We start from the raw sequence: 23,511 nt of genomic DNA, 5'->3' as shown, positions 1-23,511 counted from the left end.
TCAGTACAGACTCGCTCTCTCTCTCTCTCTCTCTCTCTCTCTCTCTCTCTCTCTCTCACACACACACACACACACTGCAGTACATTTATTACCCTTAGCTGAAATAACACCTGTAATAACACATTATAACACCCGTAATAACACCTGTAATAACACCTGTAATAACACCGTAATAACACCTGTAATAACACCGTAATAACACCCGTAATAACACCATAATAACACCTGTAATAACACCGTAATAACACCCGTAATAACACCATTAAACACCTGTAATAACACCTGCAATAACACCTGTAATAACACCTGTAATAACACCGTAATAACACCTGTAATAACACCATAATAACACCCGTAATAACACCATTATAACACCTGTAATAACACCTGCAATAACACCTGTAATAACACCCGTAATAACACCTGTAATAACACCTGTAATAACACCATTATAACACCTGTAATAACACCTGTAATAACACCTGTAATAACACCATTATAACACCTGTAATAACACCTGCAATAACACCGTGATCAGCATGAATATTAACATTAATAACCATATTATTAACATAAAGAGCTCTACATCAGGGGGTTTTCTGTAGAGAAGACAATGTTAATGAGAATACAATTAACCTGTCCTCAGACACACACACACACACACACACACACACACACACACACAATGACTAAATAAATCTACACCTAACATTACTCTCAGTGAATAAAATTATTACTTTTTCAAATGAAGCTGTTTTTTGTCAAGTATTTTGTAGATAGATAGATAGATAGACTGACAGATAGATAGATAGATAGATAGATAGATAGATACATAGATAGACTGATAGATAGATACATAGATAGACTGATAGATAGATAGACTGATAGATAGATAGACTGATAGATAGATAGATACATACATAGATAGACTGACAGATAGATAGATAGATCGATAGATAGATAGACTGATAGATAGATAGACTGATAGATAGATAGATACATACATAGATAGACTGACAGATAGATAGATAGATCGATAGATAGATAGACTGATAGATAGATAGACTGATAGATAGATAGATACATACATAGATAGACTGACAGATAGATAGATAGATCGATAGATAGATAGATAGATAGATCGATAGATAGACTGATAGATAGATAGATACATACATAGATAGACTGACAGATAGATAGATAGATAGATAGATAGATAGACTGATAGATAGATAGATAGATAGATAGATATTCTTTTCTTTTTAATAAAGTCAACATTGTTAACACACACACAGACTCTTCCCACTGCCCCCCAACCTGCATCGCCCATCTGTCATCCCACTATCATCCCTCTCTCTCTCCACACACACATACACACACACACAGCCACTCCCTCTCTCAGGGTTTGGCAGTGGGGTGGGGGGACAGAGAGAGAGAGACAGAGAGAGAGACAGAGAGAGGGTGGTTGTGCTCTGATCCTCCTGTTCTGGCCATTTGAGAAGAGTCCTGCACCGTGTGTGATGTGTGTGTGATGTGTGTGTGATGTGTGTGTGATGTGTGTGTGATGTGTGTGTCAGACCCACACACACTGGATATTTTTACTGCTCCCTGGAGCTATTTTAGGAAATATTTGAGATTTCGGTGCTGAGAGAGCGGAATGTACGGTAAGAAAAAGTTGTGCATGTTATTTGTGTGTGTGTAATTTGTGTGTGTGTGTTATTTGTGTGTGTGTGAGTTATTTGTGTGTGTGTGTGTGTGTTCGTTGTGTGTGTGTTGCAGTCAGAGTGGTGTTTCGGAGCTCGGGCGGTGTGTAAGAGCGCTGCTGTAGGGTAGGAATCACTCCTGCTAATGCAAAGTTTATGAAATATTAAAGACGAACAGCAGCTCGTTAAAGTGCTGATGGGGAATTTCAGGAAGATGAAGAATACATACAAATATTTGCATATGATGAATCTGATCCGTTTAAGAACATGACGCAGCTCCTATATCTACTCTGATGTAAAGATTTTTATTTTTAGAAATAATCAATGAGGTTCCTCTGATTACACTGCAATAGGATTCATTATATAATACACACTTTCCACTGAGCGTGTGTGTACACAATATAATCAGATATCCAATTTCAATTGATTTGATTCCGTTCTGATTACGACTCTGAATCAAATTCTGAATTTGATTCTGTTAATGATGTGTGTTGTTGTTGTTGTTGTTGTTGTTGTTGTTGTTATTGTTGTTTTCCTCTAACAGCACATCCACGATTGTTTTATTCCTTTTATGCCACAGCAATTTGGCAACAATTACAATTTCTATTTATTAAAGGATGGCATCATAATTTTTATCCATTTATAGTTACATTTAATGCTATTTAAAGTCAGTACCTGTTCTGGCTTACATTATAGCAGCTATAAACACTCATTCCCTCACCATCCCTCTCTCTATTCCCTCTCTCTATTCTCTCTCTCTATTCTCTCTCTCTATTCTCTCTCTCTATTCTCTCTCTCTATTCTCTCTCTCTATTCTCTCTCTTTATTCCCTCTCTTTATTCTCTCTCTCTATTCTCTCTCTATTCTCTCTCTTTATTCCCTCTCTCTATTCTCTCTCTCTATTCTCTCTCTTCATTCCCTCTCTCTATTCTCTCTCTTTATTCCCTCTCTCTATTCTCTCTTTATTCCTTCTCTTCACGTTAATAAGAGAGAAGAAAACATATTTTCTCGTGTTGCAGAGAAACCGTGAGGAAGCGTAAACTCCTCTGTCCTGAAGATGTGGGAAAACTTACAGTTACAGCTTCACCTCTGACACTGGAGACTCCTTCCATAAATGTTACATAAACACATTTCTCGTCACACTGTGAACGAGCAGGTGCTATAGAAACATTAACGTATTAGAACGCGTGTATTATAAACCTGCGCTACTGTCAGAGCCGCTGTTATAGAGAATTAATTCTGGCCAATCACGATCCAGAATTCAGCGGCGCTGTGGTGTAAAACACTTTGTTCGCATTAATGATGGTGTAATTACGTAAAGTGTCACGATGCCCATAATCTTCACTGCTACTCCGACCTGAGAAACTTTTATCTTATTTTATTGCTTTCGAGCGTAAGAATGGAAGAACCTCCGGCTGAGGGGACGGAGGTAACGGAGGTGACAGAGGGGACTAAGGTGACGGAGGGGACTGAGGGGACTGAGGTGACGGAGGTGACGGAGGGGAGGAAGTGACGGAGGGGACGGAGGGGACGGAGGTGAGGAAGTGACGGAGGGGACGGAGGTGAGGAAGTGACGGAGGGGACGGAGGGGAGGAAGTGACGGAGGGGACGGAGGTGAGGAAGTGACGGAGGGGACGGAGGGGACGGAGGGGAGGAAGTGACGGAGGGGACGGAGGGGACGGAGGGGAGGAAGTGACGGAGGGGACGGAGGGAACGGAGGGGAGGAAGTGACGGAGGGGACGGAGGGGACGGAGGTGAGGAAGTGACGGAGGGGACGGAGGGGACGGAGGGGAGGAAGTGACGGAGGGGACAGAGGGGACGGAGGGGACGGAGGTGACTCCTCACTGTAAACCGCTGAATGCACGATGCTGAATATAAGCACTGTCAGGGAAAAAAGGAATTTCTCAGGTACATTTTCTCCCTGAGGTACAAAAGTGATCCATGTGTACCTTAAATAAAGTTTTAAAATAAAGACATAGACGTACATGTGCTCAATTCGGTGCTCCTTCTTGCATGTGGGCGGAGCTATACACGGTGCAGATCACCGATTGGTCAAACACAAGGATGACACGAATCGTCCTGATTAATGTTGACTTTTCTGCCGTCTTTAGGAGAACCAATCACAGTTTTACCAACAATGAAAAAAATTCAGATTCACTTTCAGTAAATTACACACCGTAATGTTTCCTCTCCGTGATCTGAAGCTCCAGTTAGACAATACTGACCTTTTTACATTTACATAAAAGATCAACTATTTTGAAGTTAGAACAAATTCCAAACAACGTCCTGTTCACACTTCCTGCTTCATGGTGTAAATTCAGTTTTTTAAGCCACGCCCATTTTGGGTTTAGATCCAAATACAGATACAGATCGTGCCATGGCGTTACGCAGACTAAACGTGTGTAGCCTTTTAGTCACTCGGGAAATGAACGGCAGGCACTAGCACGCTGTAGATTGAGGTAATGGTCTCGTCAGAGCCTGCGTTGGTACAGTCTGTGCCTGGTGTTCATTTCCGAGTGATTTTCCGAGGCGATACACACTGATTTACTGGCCAGCGACCAGGTCATTGGCTTCTCCATTAAACAGCGGGTCTATAGCAATCCATTTAGAGAAAGGTTTGTAGTGAGAAGAGAGGTGAAGCCCTGCACATACAATCTTTACTCCTATTTCACTTCTCACACTACATTTCTTTCTTTCTTTCTTTCTTTCTTTCTTTCTTTATCATATATAAATGAGCTGTTATGTAGGCAGGATGACCTGATACTAGAGGAGACGTATAAATAGAAATAAATACATCTTTTATTAGTGAGCACAAGTCACAGCTAATAAAAATAAATGTAATATCTCACCCAAGGTGGGGAAAAAACAGCACTTATAAAATAGCACTTTAAAAAAAAAAGAAATAAATAAAAATATAATAATAAATAAATAGATAAAATAGCGTTTAAAAATTCATTGACCACTTTACCAAATCCATAACAGAAATCAGGTCAGGAAAACCGTCTTAAAATTTAAATGGATTTTTTTTTCCCCATTTAAATTAATTTCCCCCCAAAATTATTTATTCCAGTTTTCCTACTCCAACATTTATATGTCAACATTCCGTTCAGTTTCCTGTTCTCTGGAATAATACCTAGTCCCTGAAGAGTCCTCTCATCGTGACTGCAACTTTATGTGTCTGCTGCTGTGGAATGGGCGCAGCCAGAATCAATAACAATAAGTTACGGCTAGCAAATTGTGCCAGGGTGTGTGTGTGTGTGTGTGTGTGTGTGTGTGTGTGTGTGTGTGTGTTTCACTGAGCATTGCAGTCAGTATATACAAGCCAGGCCTGGCCATGTAACAGTTCCTATTCTGCTTAATGGACCTTTCAATTTTTTTATTTATCTATCCCATTTGCTCCGTGTGTGTGTGTGTGTGTGATTGTCTAGTGATTTCAAACCATTTTACAATAAACAGACTGATGCCATAACATTTCCAGCCATCTGCAGTATTACATCACAAAAGCGATTTGTACCAGCCACAAATTTCTGGTCTCACTCAACTCCAGGGCCAGACTGAGATAGGGGGCGTGGCCTAAATTCAGAAGGCGGAGTTACATGTTAGAATAAGATTCAGATGATCACATAGTTCGCATACGATTATTAAAATCAATAAATAAATCAGAACTTGGCCAAATGATGCCTGTTGAGTCGAGTGCGTGAATAGCGCTAGTTGTAATTATGACATTAATCACGGGTTTAATTGAACAAAATGGCTTCCACACTCGTTATTCAGCAGCGCGTACAGTAGAACAGCACTTGATCCAGCGCGCTCCATTATTATACATTTTATTTACTGTTTTTACATCGTGCTCTGACAGTTATTCATTCCCACAATATTAAGGTGCGTCTCCTCTGATGACCGTCTGTGCGGAAAATTAATTAAAGGTGTGATATTTATGTCCTCGAATGACATTCCACAGTGCGTGTGAGTGCATTTACAGCCAGAATATAAATTTCAGCATGACATATTACATATAGTTACATCGAACAGTCAGACGGTGGCGCTGGACTTAACACCGTTCCTCACTCGAGCTGATATCACGCAAAGAAACCTGTGCTTAAGTTCAAGATCAGAATCGAGCTAAACCTAGACACGCCCCTGTTTTAGACAAACTCCGCCCCCATATACGCAACTCTCATGTAACTTCTGAAGTCTGCAGTTCCGGTCTAATGTGTGTAATTTCAGTATTAAATCCTCACGAGTGCTTAACTCGACTCTGAATACGACTCAGAGTGATAAAAAGTCCTGGGATGAGCAACAGAACAGTCTTTATGATTACAGCAGCAGCTATAAAGGACTAAAAACAAGTATTTTTTATTGTCTAAAATGGTTCAGTATTGAACCATTGATATAAATTGCTGTAGTAAAGCAATCAAATCAAAACTAAATCTAAGAATAATTTAAGGATTAAGACTATGACTAAGGGATTTTTTTTATCATGTCAGAAAGCCAAAGAAAGCACGGAACCAAACCGAGCAAAACAGGAAGCAGACACTCCTTTCCTCGGCCAATCACATCGCAGGCTCTGATCGTCTCCGTTTTATCGGCTGCCATCCTCTCGTCATGGTGGACATGGTAATACGAGATGATGGAGGAGGGTTCAGTGCTCTGTTGTAACACACACACACACACACACACACACACATGGAAAGACAGAGAGTTCAATCTAAAGCTTTCAGCAGCCAGTGGACAGAATGAAATTTCCGCAGTATTAAGCAGGATTAAATTGCAGCTGGCCTAAAAAAACATCACATCTCTGATTTCCCTCCCACATTACAATCTCTCGCTCTCTCTATCTCTCTATCTATCTTTCTATCTTTCTTTCTCCTCACATTTCATCTTTCTTTGTCATTTTGTTTATCAGAGTTCTGACCTTCTTTACACACGACTTTTGTAATAATAAATCAATATTACAACTCCTTTATAGAGCACTTTTTCAATAACCCTGAAAATGATCATCATAATGATAACCTCACACACAGACACACACACACACACACACACAGACACACACACACACACACACATCAACATGACTAAGCGAGATATGAAGGGAAGACCGTGTCTGAACTTCACTTTTCCTGCTGTTTTGGAGTCGGCTCTTCTTGTTTTCGCTCCGAAGCGTATTCGTTTGTATCTGACTTTCATCATGTTGATTATAATGAAAAATAAATACATTTTAAAGCACTTTATAGCAGAAATATCTACAATAGATGAATGAAAATGATTCATATTTACTGATTCTGTTTCCTGAATCCCCTAAATGACAAACAGCAATAAAACAAAACAAAAATGCTTACAGGGAAGACTTAAAGTGTGATGTTATAACATTATCAAATACAATCGTATTTCCCGATTTGTGCTTAGCGTGCTAATGTTAGTTGTCATGGTGACACTTTAGCATTACCGTAATGATAAGTGTCTCAGTATAAGAAGTTTCATTTAACATACAGACAAATGCTAATAACGAAAGTTATATATAAAAAAAAACTAGCACTTAAATAACCGTGCTCATTCAGGGCAATAGGGAACAGGTGTGTGTGATCAGTGAAGTCATGTGATGTGAAGGGGCTGATGGGTAGTGTAGTCCTGCACTGATTTCGGCACTAACATGACAGTTATACATTTTTGTAGCTACAATAACAGCTAATTCACAGTAATAAGTAAAAGGTCAATGCTGAACACATTGTTTCTCAAAGTTACGCGTAAAAGTGACGGACATGTGAACGGTTTAAAAATAACTCTAGAGTTTAACTGTAAATTTTAGTAGAATTTTTTTTAGATAATATTTAATTATCTTGGTTATAATTATTTTATTGTAATATTTAATTATGGCTACTTTATTATCATTTGTAGAAGTACAGTATTCATATTTATATCCTTTCTATTATTTAATGTTTCTCTCTTTTTTTTTTACTTTTTTTTAATTATTGTTTTTTATTTGTAAAACACAGCATTTTAATGTACAAAAGTTGCTATATAAAGAAAGTTTATTATTCATATTATATCATTAGCTAGCTAATATTTTATATATAAAGTTCACTATCAGGATATACTGCAGCACTGATAAATCCTCACACTGTGTACACGTCCACCCTAAAGTTTCTTTCTTTAAATAAATAAAAAGATGCAGCAGAACGTGACCCAGATCCGTGTTGGGAAACCTGCAGTGTGTTTGAGACGGAGCCGTCGAGGGAGCGAGTGCAAGCAGCCCAGATACATGAGCAAAGCTCCGAGACCGTGCTAAATAAACCCGAGTGTTCAAAATAATTCACAGTCACACGAGAAATTAGAAGAAAATACGTCAAATATGATAAATAACTCTGCTCAGTTCACACATGAACGACACACTCTTGTGGTGTTTATACTGTAGCTGTTGTATTAGCGGTTCATGCTAACTGCAATCAAAGTGTATTTTTGGTTGATCTGAGTCTTTTTTCAGTAATTTATCAACAAATCTGAGGTAAATGTCGACGTTCCGGATAATTCTGTCTCATTTCCACACTCATTATATCTTCACAATGTCACTATTAAACATTTTAGCTGCGTGCTATCTGGATAAATTGTTAGCCTCTGTAAATACCTAGCTCATGTCTATGTTGTTGTGAATATTCAGAAATTTTCCCCACAATTTTATATATATATATATATATATATATATATATATATATATATATATATATATATCATCATAACTAAATATATTACTTATATCACAATATTTTTGCAATTTGTAGTTTAAGAATTGTCGCTCCCCTTATCTTACTAATAAAGAGGAATGATTCATTAGTGATGAATTCATGGATAAATATTGTTTAAATATATGTAATGTATTAATGTATTAACATTGAGGAATGAACTTATAAATTGTAGTAATTTTATAATAACATTTTTCGCTAATTAATACTTAATAATAAAACAGGGAATATCCTGAATTTTTGTAAAGGAGTGTGTCCCTTCCGACTGATTTCTTAAATTGCTTAATTAATTAACTAATAAAGTAACAAATATTTAGATGTTTAATTATTAAACTATTGATTATTAAATTCTATATTAAAAAAAAAGTTTTCTGACTTGAATGTAATTATGAGCTAAAATTCAGGCAAGATTAATAACACCAATGCATGTTAAAATGCTTTGTGAAGGCTGATGTGGGCTGTGCGTGTGTGTGTATCCTCCTCCTCTCCTCCTGTCCTCTGTAAAGTTTCTCTTTCTGGAAGTCCCACAAGCTTTTGGCAGATGCAATGCAGCCTTGACACCCACCCACACACACCCACTCATGCACACACACACACACACACACACACACAGAGAGAGAGAGAGCCAACAGAGCGTAGGATCAGCATTGTTCTTCAAACTTCTGCACCTCTCCTCTATTTGTGTAGAGCTCATGCTCGTGTATAAAACTGGCTCACAATAACACACTCTCACACACACACACTCTCACACACACACTCCAGTCCTGACCTTGATCTGTCTTTGTTATTGAGCACGGTGAGAAAACGCAACGCTGCACTTACAGACAGGAACAAAAACAGCAACAAGAAGTTCAGCCTTGCAGACGCTGGTGTCTGATAGGGCCGCTACGAACTAGAAATTATTTTAAACAACGGTCAGTGGTCGAGAAAACGAAAATAGCTTTGAGACGGTTTGGATGGTTTTCACACACACACAGAGTCTGGAGAAAAGAGAGAACGACTTAACTTTACTCTACTGCAGAATATTCAGTAGCTAGCTAATAACATGCTAGCTAATAACATGCTAGCTAATAACATGCTAGCTAATTGTCTACACTAATCAACCAACTAACTAAACAAAGACCTCTAATCAAACGTGAGTCTGTAATATTTAATCAAAACTACAGACGACTTTCTTTTATTTGTTATTTCTTTCCTGAAAAAAATGTCAAGTTAATCTCATGTGACATCGCAGTTTCACGTCACCTTTAGCCCCGCCCCCTCGGCTCTAGTGACGCAATCCAGAGTGCTTTCCCGAGTTCGGATCGAAAAACCTTCCAGTGCGTCTCCTCAGAAAAACACAGACGCCCTGAGCAAGGTCATACCTGCATGGGTTATCTCTGAATTTGATAAATGTATAAATAAGATCGAATTATTTATGCGCAGTTAGCGAAGAGACACAATAGACACACTATTTGGCCAAAAGTATGTGCACCCCTGAGCATCACACCCGTATGTGGTTCGTATACATAGTTGGAGGCACACAGTTGTGTAGAACGTCTTTGTACGCTGCAGCATTATGTACAATTTCCCTTCACTGGAAACTAAGAGGACCAAAGCGATCCGAGAGCTTTTTATATCCACACAGAAGCCACACAGGCAATAGTTTACTGAACCTCACTGACATTAAGCAGTTGCACGCTCTGAGGCGGGAAGGAAGAGATTCCGAGCCTGAAAATCCCAAATTCCCTGCTGTATTGAATGGAGCGTTATTTAAGACCCTTGAGGGGAAAATAAAAAGAAAAGAAGAGATAGCTGGAAGATTGAAAGACAAAGACAAACAGATAGATAAACAGATTTCTTTTTTTTATCCCCTCTCTGTAATGTTACATAATCTCACAGTTTTCCTCTCCTGTCCAGAAACGTGAAAATCTCCATCAGCCATTCGTCTCTCGCCTCTTTAGGCTTGAAATGTTTGTCGTTCTTCAGGATGACAGACGGAGGTGTGGGAACGACTAATGAGGATAAATATCATTATCGAACGGTTACTCATGCGCACATATACTTTTTTTCCTCGTTAGGAGCAGACGTGTATCATATAATGGCTTACATCAGTTACATGATCGATATTTTGCAGCATCTGTGAAAGTGGTTTAATTTCTCACACACACACACACACACACACACACACACACACACACACACCTACATAATGTCACCCTTCCCCCTGCCAGGTGGCTTTAGAGGAGAAATTAATTGAATTAAGTAAGATGAGGGTTTCAGATTCAGGAATCTGGCAACGTTATGGTCAATGTAAATGACTGTTTGCTCAGAACAACTGTAATCCGAGTATAATTACAAGAGGATATCTGATTTCACACCACGGAGCTGGTGAGGTCTGGATTGTGATTGGTCAGAAGGTTTTATATAACAGCGGCTCTGACAGTAGCGCAGGTTTATATTAACACACTCGTTCTAATACGTTGTGGTTTCTATAGTAACGGCTCGTTCACGGGGACGTGTACGGCGCACGCTCCACTGATAATAAACCGATTTAAATAATGGTTGATGTGGTGAAGTTTTCTGTAAGGAGATGTTTATGTAACGTGTATGGAAGGAGTCTCCAGTGTCAGCGCTGTGTAACAGTCAGTGTTAACGCTGTAACTGTAAGTTTTCCGATATCTTGCATGCCGTTATAAATGTTTTATTTCTTGCGTCTAGCTATGAAAGAGATAATCAGTGCCACTGATTGATATTTATTGAATTAAAATCAGTTTTTTTTTCCTCTAACAGGTTCAACATGTCATCTTGGATCGACGTGGACAGTCTGAGGTAGTGAAACATAGAGTTAGCGAACTGTTCACACCTTTTACACTTCATCTCCATCTGAAAACACACACCTGGTGTCCTCTCAATCAGGTGTGTCCAGGAGTGCGCTTGCTTTGCTGTGAATTTTTATTTTTTTTCCAAAAATGGCCGACCCTTATCAAAACAGCTATCACCATGGTGACGGTTACCAGGCCGAATACCAGGAGGAAGAAGACGCGGCGAGTGATGACACCGAGGGTCACGATGAGGACGACCAGATGTACGAGGGCGAGTACCAGGGCATCCCGCACCCGGATGAGGTCAAAGCGCCGAGGTCTAAGTTGAAGGTTCGTGCTGATCAGGACGAAGACGACGGCCTGGCGGAGCAGTACGAGGAGATCATAGAGGACTGTGGACACGGACGCTTCCAGTGGAGTCTGTTCGTGGTGCTCGGCTTGGCGCTGATGGCCGACAGCGTCGAGTGTTTCGTCGTGGCGTTGGCGCTTCCCAGTGCTGAAAAGGACATGTGCATGTCTAACGCAGAGAAAGGCATGCTGGGTAAGTCCTGCATTAATGTCTTTATAATTAGCTTCTTACTATTAAGTGTAGCATTTAAGATGCAGAAGAAAAAAAAACATGTTTTGTCTTTTCAGTTGAAAGATTGATATTTTTTTTCTATCCATTGTATTCTGGCTAGAGAGTTGATGTGGGCGGGGCTATATTGTAAGAATGTGACATAACCACTTATGCAAATCAAAATTAGCAATAAATTATCTCACAGATAATAAAATATATGAAACAAAGGCAAATGTACCTGATATTTCTCATTATGAGATTATTAATAGGATATTTTTGTTTTGTTTTATTGAAATTAATTTACTATCAAGTTATCTCGCCTACCTACCCAGTAGGTTAGACATTAGCTAGCTTATACTTGCTGTCCACATTTCCAAGTTGCCTAGCAACAGTCTATAGTTTTTCTTCATGACAAAAAGCACTAAGATTTGGTTAGGCATCGATGCTAAGTGTAATTAAAGTGTCATTTCGGTTCTTCTGAGTCTTTTCTGATTAATCAAACAACATATCTGAGGTAAATGTCAATGTTCCGGATCATTCTGGTTAGATTCCATGGTCACTGAACCTATTCACTGTGTGTATAAGGAACTTAGCGGTGAATTTCTAGCTAGCTAACGAACTTATGCTTGCCATCCATACTGTCTAGTGGCATAACAACAGTTTATATTGAATTCACCTTCCGCTGTCAAAAGTACAAATTCCCAAGATATTCAGATATATCTAGCTTTACTTGATATTGAATATGATCAAGCTTTTATTGGTTTATTCAGTATTCACTCACTTCTTACATCCGGAACCTTCTGGATTTTACAGCAGCGTCCATTTCCGTAACTGCCCCATTACCCCGAGTGAATTTGTGAATTGGGTTTGGCAAGCGCTCGATATTAGCCAGAAGCTATTTAAGCGGAGCATAAATAAGGAACGGCTGTCGAGTTAGCTAATTGCGCTGGGATTAATCAGGCTGTGTTGCATACTTCACTTTATATCAAGAAAAGTTTTGCTTGATGGAGAAATTATGTTTTTTGTTGATTTTTTTTTAAAGTAAATTTTATACTTTCAAACCTAACACGACGACTTGGTGGAGAAAGTAAATAAATGACTACGAGAGATGTTTGGCACAAATTTGGAACAATGCAGTGACAAAACATGATGAGGCATGCGCTTTTAGGAAAAGAAGTTTCTTATTCCTCTTACACCTCTCATTTTTAGAGGAGATGTGGTAAATTTAACGTTATAGAACGGTACCAAAACAAATGAGTTCCTGTTGTCATTTAGGTTATAGCAGCTATAAACAGCGTTCCCTCACCAGCCCTCCCTTTATTCTCTCATAAAAACGCAGCTTGTCGTGTTAGTGAGAAAGCGCAAAGAAGCGTAAACTCCTCCGTCCTGATGATGTTGTAACCTTGGTTACAGCTTCACCTCCGACTGTTCTGAAGCTCTGACACCGGAGACTCCTTCCCTAAGTCCATAATTGTTAAATGAATATCTTCATACAGAAAACTTCATCATATCAGTGATAATTTAAATCCGTTTATATGGAGTGTCTGTTGTATAAGTGTCTGTGAATGAGCGGTTACTATAGAAACAGTAACGTGTTATAGCTTATAGGAGTTATAGGAGGCGTGGCCTAAAGTGTGAATTGTTTCGGGTGATAATGCTAAATTGGTAGGCAGGCTGACAGCATCAGCTGACTCACAACTCTGTGTGTGTGTGTGTGTGTGTGTGTGTGTGTGTGTGTGTGTGTGTGTGTGTGTAAACAGCCAAGTCAGCAAAGGCTTCAGCAGATCAATATACTTCCATCTGACCTTGAGTCTTGAATCTCATACACATCATCCCTCTATCTTTCTTTCCCTCTTCATATTTCTCTTCGTCTTTCTTTCTCTCTTTCACTCACCTTTTCCTTCCTTTCTCTTCCCAAATCTTTCCTTTAATCACTCACTCTTACTTTTCTGACCACTCTCTCTCCCTCTATTCTGTTTCCGTCCCTTTCTTTCAGAACATCTATCCATCCCTCCTCTATCCATTTTTCCCCATCTCTCTATAATTCTTTTCATCTTATCACCCACTCTCTCTTTTCTGTGTTCTTTTCCCCACACTGTTACTTTCTCTCCCCCTCCATTAGTCCATCGCTCCCTCCTTCTATTCGTCGTGATGTCGTGACCTGGCAGGAGGGATTAAGAGTGACCGATGGGAGGGAGGGAGCGAGTGAGCGAGAGCGAGAGCGAGAGAGAGAGAGAGAAAGAAAATACAGATGGACATGCTGAGACTGAGAGAGAACAAATCAGTCAGTCCTCCTCCTCTCTGTGGGAGAATCCCCCTCTCTATCTCTCTCTCTCTCTCCCTCTCTCTCTCTCCCTCTCTCCCTCTCTCTCCCCTGCATTAAGGATTAATAGTCTCTCACCCTGTTCAGGTCAGCCATTAATCACTGCTATCCATCTATGAATTCAAAAGACATTTCAAATACAAAAAATTAAACAGTGCTTTCTTCATGATGGTAATAAAATATAACGTATGATAAGTTTGCAGTTTTTTAGAAAGTGTGTGCTTGTGATAATAAAATAAATAATTCCTCTAAACTCCTGTGAAACAGATGGTTCTTCATATTTACTGCTGTCTCAGGTTGAGTCGAAGCGGCGTGACGGGAACACGGTGGACCTGCGACAGTGTTTCCAGCTGTTATGCTTCATAATGACACCTTTTTATAAGAGCTATACAATCTGCAGATGCTTACGACACACCTTCCTGACATGGACAAAAAAATTCTTTAAAGGCACAGTTAGTTTCGGGTTTCGGAGACACAACAGGATCACGAAGAACTTAATCCGACTTGTGATGTGGATAAAAAGGAGACAGTATGACTTCCTGTAATCTGTAAACATCAACTAAACTACTCTGTGTAGCTCAGTGCTGAAATGGTATTCATAGGGATGGCAATCTTGGTCAATGTGGCATGACTCCGCCCCCTCAACACCAAGGCCCCGCCGTCCACAGTTTAAAAGCAAAGTCGTAGCTGGAAGTGATAAAGATGATACACTTCTGTATTGAATGTAAATGTATTTTGTGAATACTCTACACACCGTCTCTAGTATTTCACAAAAGAATATAATACTGAAACAATGACGCTTTCGCTCTGGTAAAACAGAGAGAGTTCCTTTCCGACAGAGAGCGTTTCTTCTGTGCCGGGTAACGATGTGCGATCTTGCTGAAGAAATATCATTTCACGCAGAATTATATATTTAATCATCTTTGGCTGCTTTGAATTAAATAAGGAAAATGTGCCTCCTAGTGTTAGTCTCATGCCACTGCACCCGGGAATCAGTGTTCAGTCCAACCGTAATGTAGGAATTTATCGATTATTATAAAACCTGCTTAAGATTTACACACTGTAGATATTTTAATATAGTATAAGAAACTATTCCACTCTGATGTACGTGTTCCTCTCAGACCTCGCCATTAAAGACCATTCTCCCTTAGGTCTGATCGTTTTCCTGGGAATGATGTTCGGAGCGTTCGTTTGGGGAGGAATGGCCGATAAAGTGGGACGACGGAAATGTCTGCTCATCGCTCTGACCATCAACTGCATCGCCGCCTTCCTTTCGTCCTTCGCTCAGGGATACGGATTCTTCATCTTCTTCAGACTCATCTCTGGCTTCGGGTGAGAGAGAGAGAGATAGAATAGCAACTTCGGTTTATAAATGATTATAACCAGAAGGAGCTGAAAGCAAGGAAATGATGAAATAATGTGTGTGTGTGTGTGTGTGTGTGTGTGTGTGTACTGCAGGATCGGAGGCTCTGTCCCGATCGTGTACTCGTATTTCTCAGAGTTTCTGCAGATGGATAAGAGAGGAGAGCACCTCAGCTGGCTCTGTATGTTCTGGATGATGGGTGGAATTTATGCTTCGTTCACTGCCTGGGGCATCATCCCTCATTACGGTACAGTTATTACACATTAATGCTCTATAAGTCATCATTCCTCACTATAGTACAGTTATTACACATTAATAATGCTCTGTAACATCCTTACTGTAGTACAGTTACTGCACATTAATCACTCTCTAGAACATCATCCAGCACTATGGTACAGTTATTGTGTGTGTGTGTGTGTGTGTGTGTTCAGGATGGGGTTTCAGTATGGGTTCAGAGTTTCAGTTCCACAGTTGGCGTGTGTTCGTGTTGGTGTGTGCGCTGCCGGCCATCGCCGCTCTCATCGGTCTCATGTTCATGCCCGAGAGTCCACGTTTCCTGCTGGAGGTACGGGGTCAAAGGTCAAACTTTATGCACTCAGATTCAGCCATACACACTCAGGACATTGCCAAGAGCAGGGGGAAAAAACAACAGACTTCAACGAGGAAGCAGGAACAGGACAACCAATCAGCAGAGAGAATGAGTTAACAAGCACAGGAAGCAGTGACCAAATAAGGAAAGTGAAGGGCAGACAGGGACAGATGTGTGGGACAGCATCGCTGCAGATGTGACATGTATATATAAACATATGTAAATATAAATATAAACGTCTTGTTTAGATAAGAACTATAAAATGAGAATGAAGCAATAAACCATGTTTAAACTGTTTTATTGTCTTGTTTTTCATCCTCCGATGCGTTCTTTCGTTTTTCTTTGCTTTTTCTGAATTAGTTTTTGTTCCCCCTGAATCACAGCATTATTTAAATCCGCAGTAATAAAGTTATTCAGTCGTTATTTTGGTCCGTTTCAGCACGCTAAACACGACGAGGCCTGGATGATCCTGAAGCACGTTCACGACACTAACTGGAGAGCGAAAGGAGAACCGGAGAGAGTGTTCACCGTGAGTGATGTTCTAACAGGAGCGTTTTTACGGCTCCGTTTACAGGGTTTATCACTTCACATTTGAGTCTAAACCAACACCGGAGTTTCTGTTCACTGCACAGGTTTCTCAGATCAAGACCCCGAAGACGCAGGAGGACGAGTTTTTTGAGATTCAGACCTCCACCGGAACGTCTTTCCAGAGATGGGCGGTCCGCACCGTGACTCTTATCAAACTGGTAAACGAACGGCAGTGTTATTGCATACACCGCTGCGTGTTTTACACTCAGGACGCGTCTAACGGCATTTTTCCATCTACAGGTGTTTAAGAACGTCGTGTCCCTCTTAGCTCACGATCTGAGACTCGCTACTCTGCTCATGGCCGTTATCTGGTTTACGATGGCTTTCAGGTAAAACATGCTTTCAAGCGGTTTTAAGCGCTCTTTATTCAAAGACTTTATTTATTTCAGATTCAGTAAAAATACCTCGCGATTAACATGCTACCGTGTGATGTACAAACCCGTATTGAAATAGCATAAAATTCATAATAATGATCAAATAAACACTAATTAATTATCACAAGGAGATAAATACCAGTTAGCATAACTGTTGGTAAATAAACACCAGTTAGCAAAACATCACAACAATTAGCTTGAGATTTCATTAAAAACATTCCAATTATCCAATAAGAGCTCAGTAAATACACAACGTAGCAAAGCATAACATGTTAGTGAAACACATCATAATTCTAAACACACATCACTCATCTAAACACAGCACACAATCCTTTAATGTTTAATGAATTCCTAACATTCGGAAATGAGCAATCGCTTTACTGTAGTCGTAGCTATTACTGATGCTAACTGCAAAGAAAGCGCTTGTAATGTTGCGGCTTAATAACATTGGAGTTTGTGCGTTTTAGCTACTACGGATTAGCCGTGTGGTTCCCGGACATGATCAAGCACCTCCAGTACGAGGAGTACGAGTCCAAGGTGAAGAATTTCCCCAGAGAGAGAATCGAAAACTTCCACTTCAACTTCTCGCTGGAGAATCAAATCCACCGAGACGGAAAATACATCAACGACAAGTGTGTAGTAACCGAATACCGATGAACAGGAGGAGCACGATGTGTGTGTGTGTGTGTGCATTAATATGAACATTAACATGAATATTAGCATAATCAGTGGTGAACACGAACATCAACATGAGGGTTAACACGATCATTAGCATGAGCACAAATATGAATATTAACATCATTGTTCGTGCGATCATTAGCATTAACGTTAACATTAACAGTAGTGTTCAGTGCTGTATGATTCCTTCACAGCGTTTATCCCGTCATCCTTAGTAACCACCTGGTCAGAGTCGTGGTGGTTTAAACTCGGCTGCTATTTTGTTTATATTTTGGGGAAAATCTGTATATTCATATAAAAATGTAAAGGTTTTTAACCTTTCTGTTTAGGCCACGCCCACTTTTGTTTTAAATCCGAACACAGATAGTGTGACTATGTCCCATCTCCAGCGTGCGAGTGCGTGATTACTTCATGCTCTCTCGCCCAGGTTTATCAGCATCGTGATGAAGTCTGTAAAGTTCGAGGACTCGCTCTTTGAGGACTGTTATTTTGAAGACATCAGGTCTACAGACACGTATTTTGAAAACTGCACCTTTAGATTCACCATCTTCAACAACACCGGTGAGTGCTAATCGTGTCAAATAATTAAAACGTGTGACGTGCGAAGAGCCCTCGGTTGAATTTCCGGTCTCGGGCCTGTAGCTGAACCGTTTGCGTGTCGTTTCCTCAGATTTGTACAAGGAGAACTTCATCGACTGCAGGATGGACAACACAAGCTTCCTCCACCCCAAAAAGGGCTGCCATCTAAACCTCGAGGAGGAGAACGATGTCCTCATTTACCTGGTCAGCTTCCTGGGAAGCCTGGCTGTGCTTCCTGGGAATATCATCTCAGCGCTGTTCATGGATAAGATCGGGAGAATTAAAATGATCGGTGAGTCGATGTCAAACCTCTCATTGATCCTATTGATGAGTTCTGGATCCTGATTGGTTGTCAGGTGGTGATTAATTCTCTAGAACCGCGGGTTTATATTAATGCGCTCGTTCTGATACGTTATCGTTTCCATATTAACAGGGAAATGTACCACGTAAAAAAATAAAATTGCTGATATGGTGAAGGTTTCTTAAAGTAAGGAGATTGTAAGTTTATTTAACATTTATGGAAGGAGTCTCCAGTGTCAGAGTCTACGTTTTGCGGTTTCTCAGTAACATGACAAGCTGCGTGTTGTTGTTTTTTTGTCTTATTAACTTGAAGAGAGGGAATAAAGTGATTCTGGTGAGGGAACGAGCGTTTATAGCTGCTATAACGTAATCGAGAACAGGAGGTGACTTGTAAAAGAAGTCGGACACTCACATCATAGTATTTGTGTGTTTTCTGTGTGCAGGAGGCTCCATGCTCATCTCCGCCGGCTGCACCTTCTTCCTCTTTCTGAGTTTCAGTCAGGCGGCCATCATCGCCTTGCAGTGTCTGTTCTGTGGCGTCAGCGTAGCGGCGTGGAACGGCATCGAGGTCATCACCGTGGAGATTTACCCCGCCTCTAAAAGGTATAGCCAATGGAATCGAGGTCAAAAACCTTTTCCACACTCCTGCACTCTACCTTGACAAGCCACTACAGTAGATGGCTCGTCAGAACCAGAACTTCCATGAAGGTCAGGTTTCCAAGTCGAAACGTAAAATGTTTAGCGATTTTCTTGAGCAGCGAAATTAAAACTTTCCGGCTGTCATCGTGACTGTTGTCATGAGCGGCGTCTCAAAAAATCGAAAACTAATCTAGAAAATCCAGAAGACTGGTACGCAAAACAAAAAACTCTTCATAGCCTTTAAAGTCATGAGAGGTTTTTAGACTTCAAACGCTAACTATAATAATAGGAAAAGCGATTAGTGTTAGATCTCAGTAACTGCGCTACTGAATGGAACAATACACAAGTATATGATTTGTGACACAACGCTAGTTTGTTTATTTAGTTGTGGACACAGGGTCACGTGCTGCTATAGCGCCTCCACGGTGTGCGTTGGTTTTGCACCACACAGACACAAAGCATTCGTTTCTAACGACGTACACAAGCGGCGCTCCAAACGTCGTGGCGGCCATCTTGTGTACGCGTAGTTATTCAGTAAGGCTCCGTTCTAATCAAAGTAAAACCTCAGGCAAGATTTTATTTGATCAGTTAGTAAACATTTTACTTAGCTGAAATTATGTAAAATGAAGACGAATATGTTAAACACTCTTCCCCCCCCTCCCCCTTCCCCCCCCCTCCCGCCTTGTCTTTACAGAGCCACAGCATTTGGTGTCCTAAACGCAGTGTGTAAACTGGCGGCCATCTTGGGAAGTTCCATCTTTGCCTCATTTGTGGGGGTCACTAAAGTCATTCCCATCCTCCTGTCCTGTGCTGCACTGGTGTGTGGAGGACTGCTGGCTCTGAAACTGCCCGAAACCAGAGAGAAAGTTCTGCTGTGATGGGAAACCCTCAAACACACACACACACACACACACACACACACACAAGCTGGCAGTAAGGAACAACCTGAAACACTAGTTGAAGTCCTAATAAGAAATGTTATTAGACAGACACAATACCCATCTTTATCATCAATAAACTCACACACCGAGTTCACCACGTTACTCCCGGTGTCCCAGACCATCTCTGTAGATTTTAATTCAGTAATAAACATCAGGTTAAATAACATCACCTCGAACGAATCATTCACATGAACACATTTACACTTCACACGCAGACGAGATCATCAAGAAGTTTTAAACTTGATGAAAAATATATACCCGAGCCGAACAAAAGCCTAATCTATTCGATGATGAAAGAGTCCCAAACCGGTTAGGATGTTTTTTCCACTGCAAAAAGTACTGAAAATTTCGGCACCAGGGAGTAAATAGGACCTCGTGCAGGATCTCAGGGGGCGGGGCTAACAGCACTGTTTGTATCCGATTGGTTACAACGCATAACCTCAGTAATAGGATTTTTTTTGTGTGTGTGTCTCATTGCAATTTTTCTCCCTCCATATATACATATATGTAAATTTACTTATAAATCAATCAATGTTCATAAATGTTTTTAATAACCTGTGCAATATTACGTTATTGTTAGTCGTACTCTGTAACCAAGTTGGGAAAATTCTCTTTTTAATTAATTATTCGTCTAACAATTCATCATCAGAACAAATGAACGAGGCATTTTTTTAAAAAACTTTTAACTCAACAACCAATCAGAGAGAGGACCGGAGCTAACCCGAGCCCTTCCGTCATGTTGGGTTTAATGAGGATGCAGTCGCTTTTACTGTCGTCATGGTGACCATTTAAATCGTCTCTCGAACTGAACCAGAACCATGTGCTCCGTTGGTTCTGGTTAGTTAAAGGTGCAGTGGAAAAAAATGATCAATTCATTCATTTTTAAAAAATTTAAAACGCCCAATGATCGTCCAGAACACGCCAAAGACTAGAAATCACAACAAATCAGAATCTAGAGACTAGCAGAATAATAACATCGTGCACCTTCACGTGAAGGACGCCTCCTGAGCCAGTTACGACACTTCATTTTTTATTTATTCCACATGAGGATTGTTTTGTCTTTTGTGAGTTTTGTTTATGATCCTGACGTCCGTTCGATTTCCTGAAGTTTAAGCCTGAATTTTCCATCCTGTGTGTTAGATCTGACGAGGAGTGTACGCTTTGAGCCGTTTGTCCTCTCCGTAATCTGCGTTTTCATCCATCTGTAATCTCGGGTTCACGCCAGTGGCGACGTAACAAGACTGGGCGTAATTTCAGAAGGCGGAGCAACTGTCAGCCATGCAAAGTGGGCGGGGCGAGTGGAATTGAGCCGATGTGGCGACTCAGCAGGAGCAACGGACGGTGACGCACGTCTCTTCACCCAGCGTTCTGGTTCCACGTTTTCATTCCTAGACACATCTCTCTCCTGAGCCTGTAGCCGAGACTCGCTCTGCCGCTACGAGCGTTTCTGGTTTGTGTAAACCCGAACAGCGTCGGTGTTTTGATGTAAATAGATGGCAGCAGTTGTCGAAGAGCAGGGGCGCGCTGTACGGATGCGATTTATACGCAAGTAATTCTACTCTCTGTTGATATTCGGCGTATTTCCTGCAGAGACGACGTTCGGATAAAAGCTTCAATATGACGTAATTGTGGAGCAAATGGACGTCATGCGGTTTCGCTCGCTGTGTCGTGCGCACGGCAGCACACGATTGGTCATTACAAACATGCACGACTTTGAGGACGGGTCATTATTTTTACTGTAATCGTGGAGGTCATAATATCCCCCTCTCAGGATCCGAGCTCAGCGAACACTGCTTTGTGCTTTGTCTGTATTTTCTTGAATCGAGTCTTGTCCCCGCCCCTGTCCTGCCAGTGGTCTATTTCCAAACGTCCTCTGATCTTCTGATCCGTGTTTCGCCTACAGAATATGATTCGTAGATTTCCTGAAATAAAAATCACGCCATTTTCACGCATTCCGTCCTGCTTCCTCTTGCCGCACACTATTGAAAATTGTGATTAAATTAAACAGCGCCACCTGCAGTACTGGAGCACTCATACGTTCGATACAAATTGATGTGAAACCACAGAAGGTACGCGAGCTTGTACGCTCAGGAAGGTCACATCGTCTCCACATTAAGTATGCTGAGAACTTAACTTGTGGACAGAACGTGCAGAATACATCTGGTTTTTAGGAGGAGAAACAGATTTTTGTAGAGAAATGGGTTTTTAGATATGTTCTGTAGCTAGCTATGTTGGTCGTGTGCTCATATTGCACTAGCCAGGCGCTAGGAGTGAAACCATGGCAACCATTTGAGCAACACGAGGTGAATAATGGCCACCGGTGTGAACACAGAGTAAAACTCGACACTCACCACAGTATAAATGTTAAAATCCTAACTGCTGGGCTGGATTTGTTTTAATGCTCGTTTTTAAGTGTGCTAACTGTTCGCTGACGAGCCGCATGTTCGCTGCCGCCGTCTGTGTCTGCTTTTCAGTGTCGTCAAACCAAGCAAATGGCTTTGCGTGTGTTTCGTGTGGCTGTAAATAAAAATCAGATGGATATATGACGCTGTGCAGAGTGTGTCTGTGAAGGCGTGAACATCAAACGACCAAAAATGAAATAGTTTGCATGATGCTAAACTGGAGGCTATAAGCTTCCATTACTTGCTACATTAGCAGTGTAGCTCCAGAAGCGACTAAAGAAGCAAACTTCACGCACCGAACACATCACAACTGATCAGGCACATTTGAAATAAATGGGATGCTAATTTAAGCTAATTCAAACAGAAGAAGTTATTCAATATGGCAGATTTGCTGCAATGAGACATCGAATGCTATAAATCATTGTTTAGGTTACGCTTACAGTCATAAACTGATCGCGGTTTCTTATTTATAACCAATTCTGCACTGTACTGTTTTCCTACAACTCATAAAGAGACCGTTAGGACAGAAATGCTAATGCTAACAGTGAGTGAAAGTGAACAGCCTTAGCATGTCCGTTCGACGATAAACAATAAACCCTCTTCAGTCAACATTTACAAAAATCACTTCTGCTCTGTTGTGCATTCATTTCATCCATTTTTCTGGATGGGATTTGCAGTTAAAGTCTCTGTCCCGAACATTAGTACACCGTTAGCCGTTTTAGCTAAACGCTAGAAAATATACAACCTGACACACGCGAACACATCACTGTGGTGGTTATTGCACGTTTGGAGTGTTTATACGGTTTTATACGGAGGTGTGTGAGGGGTGTGTTTAGTGTTTGTGTCCTCTTTTCAGGCTGTATTTATGTAGAGTGCTAATCTCATATGCTAATCGCTAATTAGCATGATTAGCTTTACTACAATAGAAC

General features: G+C 40.7%; 1 protein-coding gene across 1 annotated transcript; it reads left to right on the top strand.

The window, feature by feature from the left end:
* Positions 1–993: 993 nt before the first annotated feature.
* sv2bb (synaptic vesicle glycoprotein 2Bb) lies at positions 994–21,106 on the top strand. The gene is made up of 13 exons (XM_053630946.1): positions 994–1,664; positions 11,216–11,788; positions 15,281–15,461; positions 15,588–15,739; positions 15,924–16,057; positions 16,521–16,610; positions 16,714–16,827; positions 16,910–16,998; positions 17,511–17,675; positions 18,149–18,282; positions 18,392–18,592; positions 19,044–19,203; positions 19,934–21,106. The coding sequence occupies exons 2-13, from the start codon at positions 11,395–11,397 to the stop codon at positions 20,115–20,117; spliced, it is 1,998 nt and encodes a 665-aa protein (XP_053486921.1). The 5' UTR covers positions 994–1,664; positions 11,216–11,394; the 3' UTR covers positions 20,118–21,106.
* Positions 21,107–23,511: the final 2,405 nt, after the last annotated feature.

The sequence above is a fragment of the Ictalurus furcatus genome, chromosome 8, assembly GCF_023375685.1.
Source record: "Ictalurus furcatus strain D&B chromosome 8, Billie_1.0, whole genome shotgun sequence".
Taxonomy (NCBI): Eukaryota; Metazoa; Chordata; class Actinopteri; order Siluriformes; family Ictaluridae; genus Ictalurus; species Ictalurus furcatus.
Note: the sequence above shows the minus strand (reverse complement) of the source record. Positions and strands in the feature narration are given on the sequence as shown.

Bases quoted from the DNA above. Each gene is read 5' to 3' on its own strand.
- sv2bb (XM_053630946.1), top strand. From the start codon at position 11,395: ATGGCCGACCCTTATCAAAACAGCTATCACCATGGTGACGGTTACCAG. The intron at 15,740-15,923 runs GTACAGTTATTA...GTGTGTGTTCAG, and splicing joins GGGCATCATCCCTCATTACG to GATGGGGTTTCAGTATGGGT. The intron at 18,283-18,391 runs GTGAGTGCTAAT...TCGTTTCCTCAG, and splicing joins CACCATCTTCAACAACACCG to ATTTGTACAAGGAGAACTTC.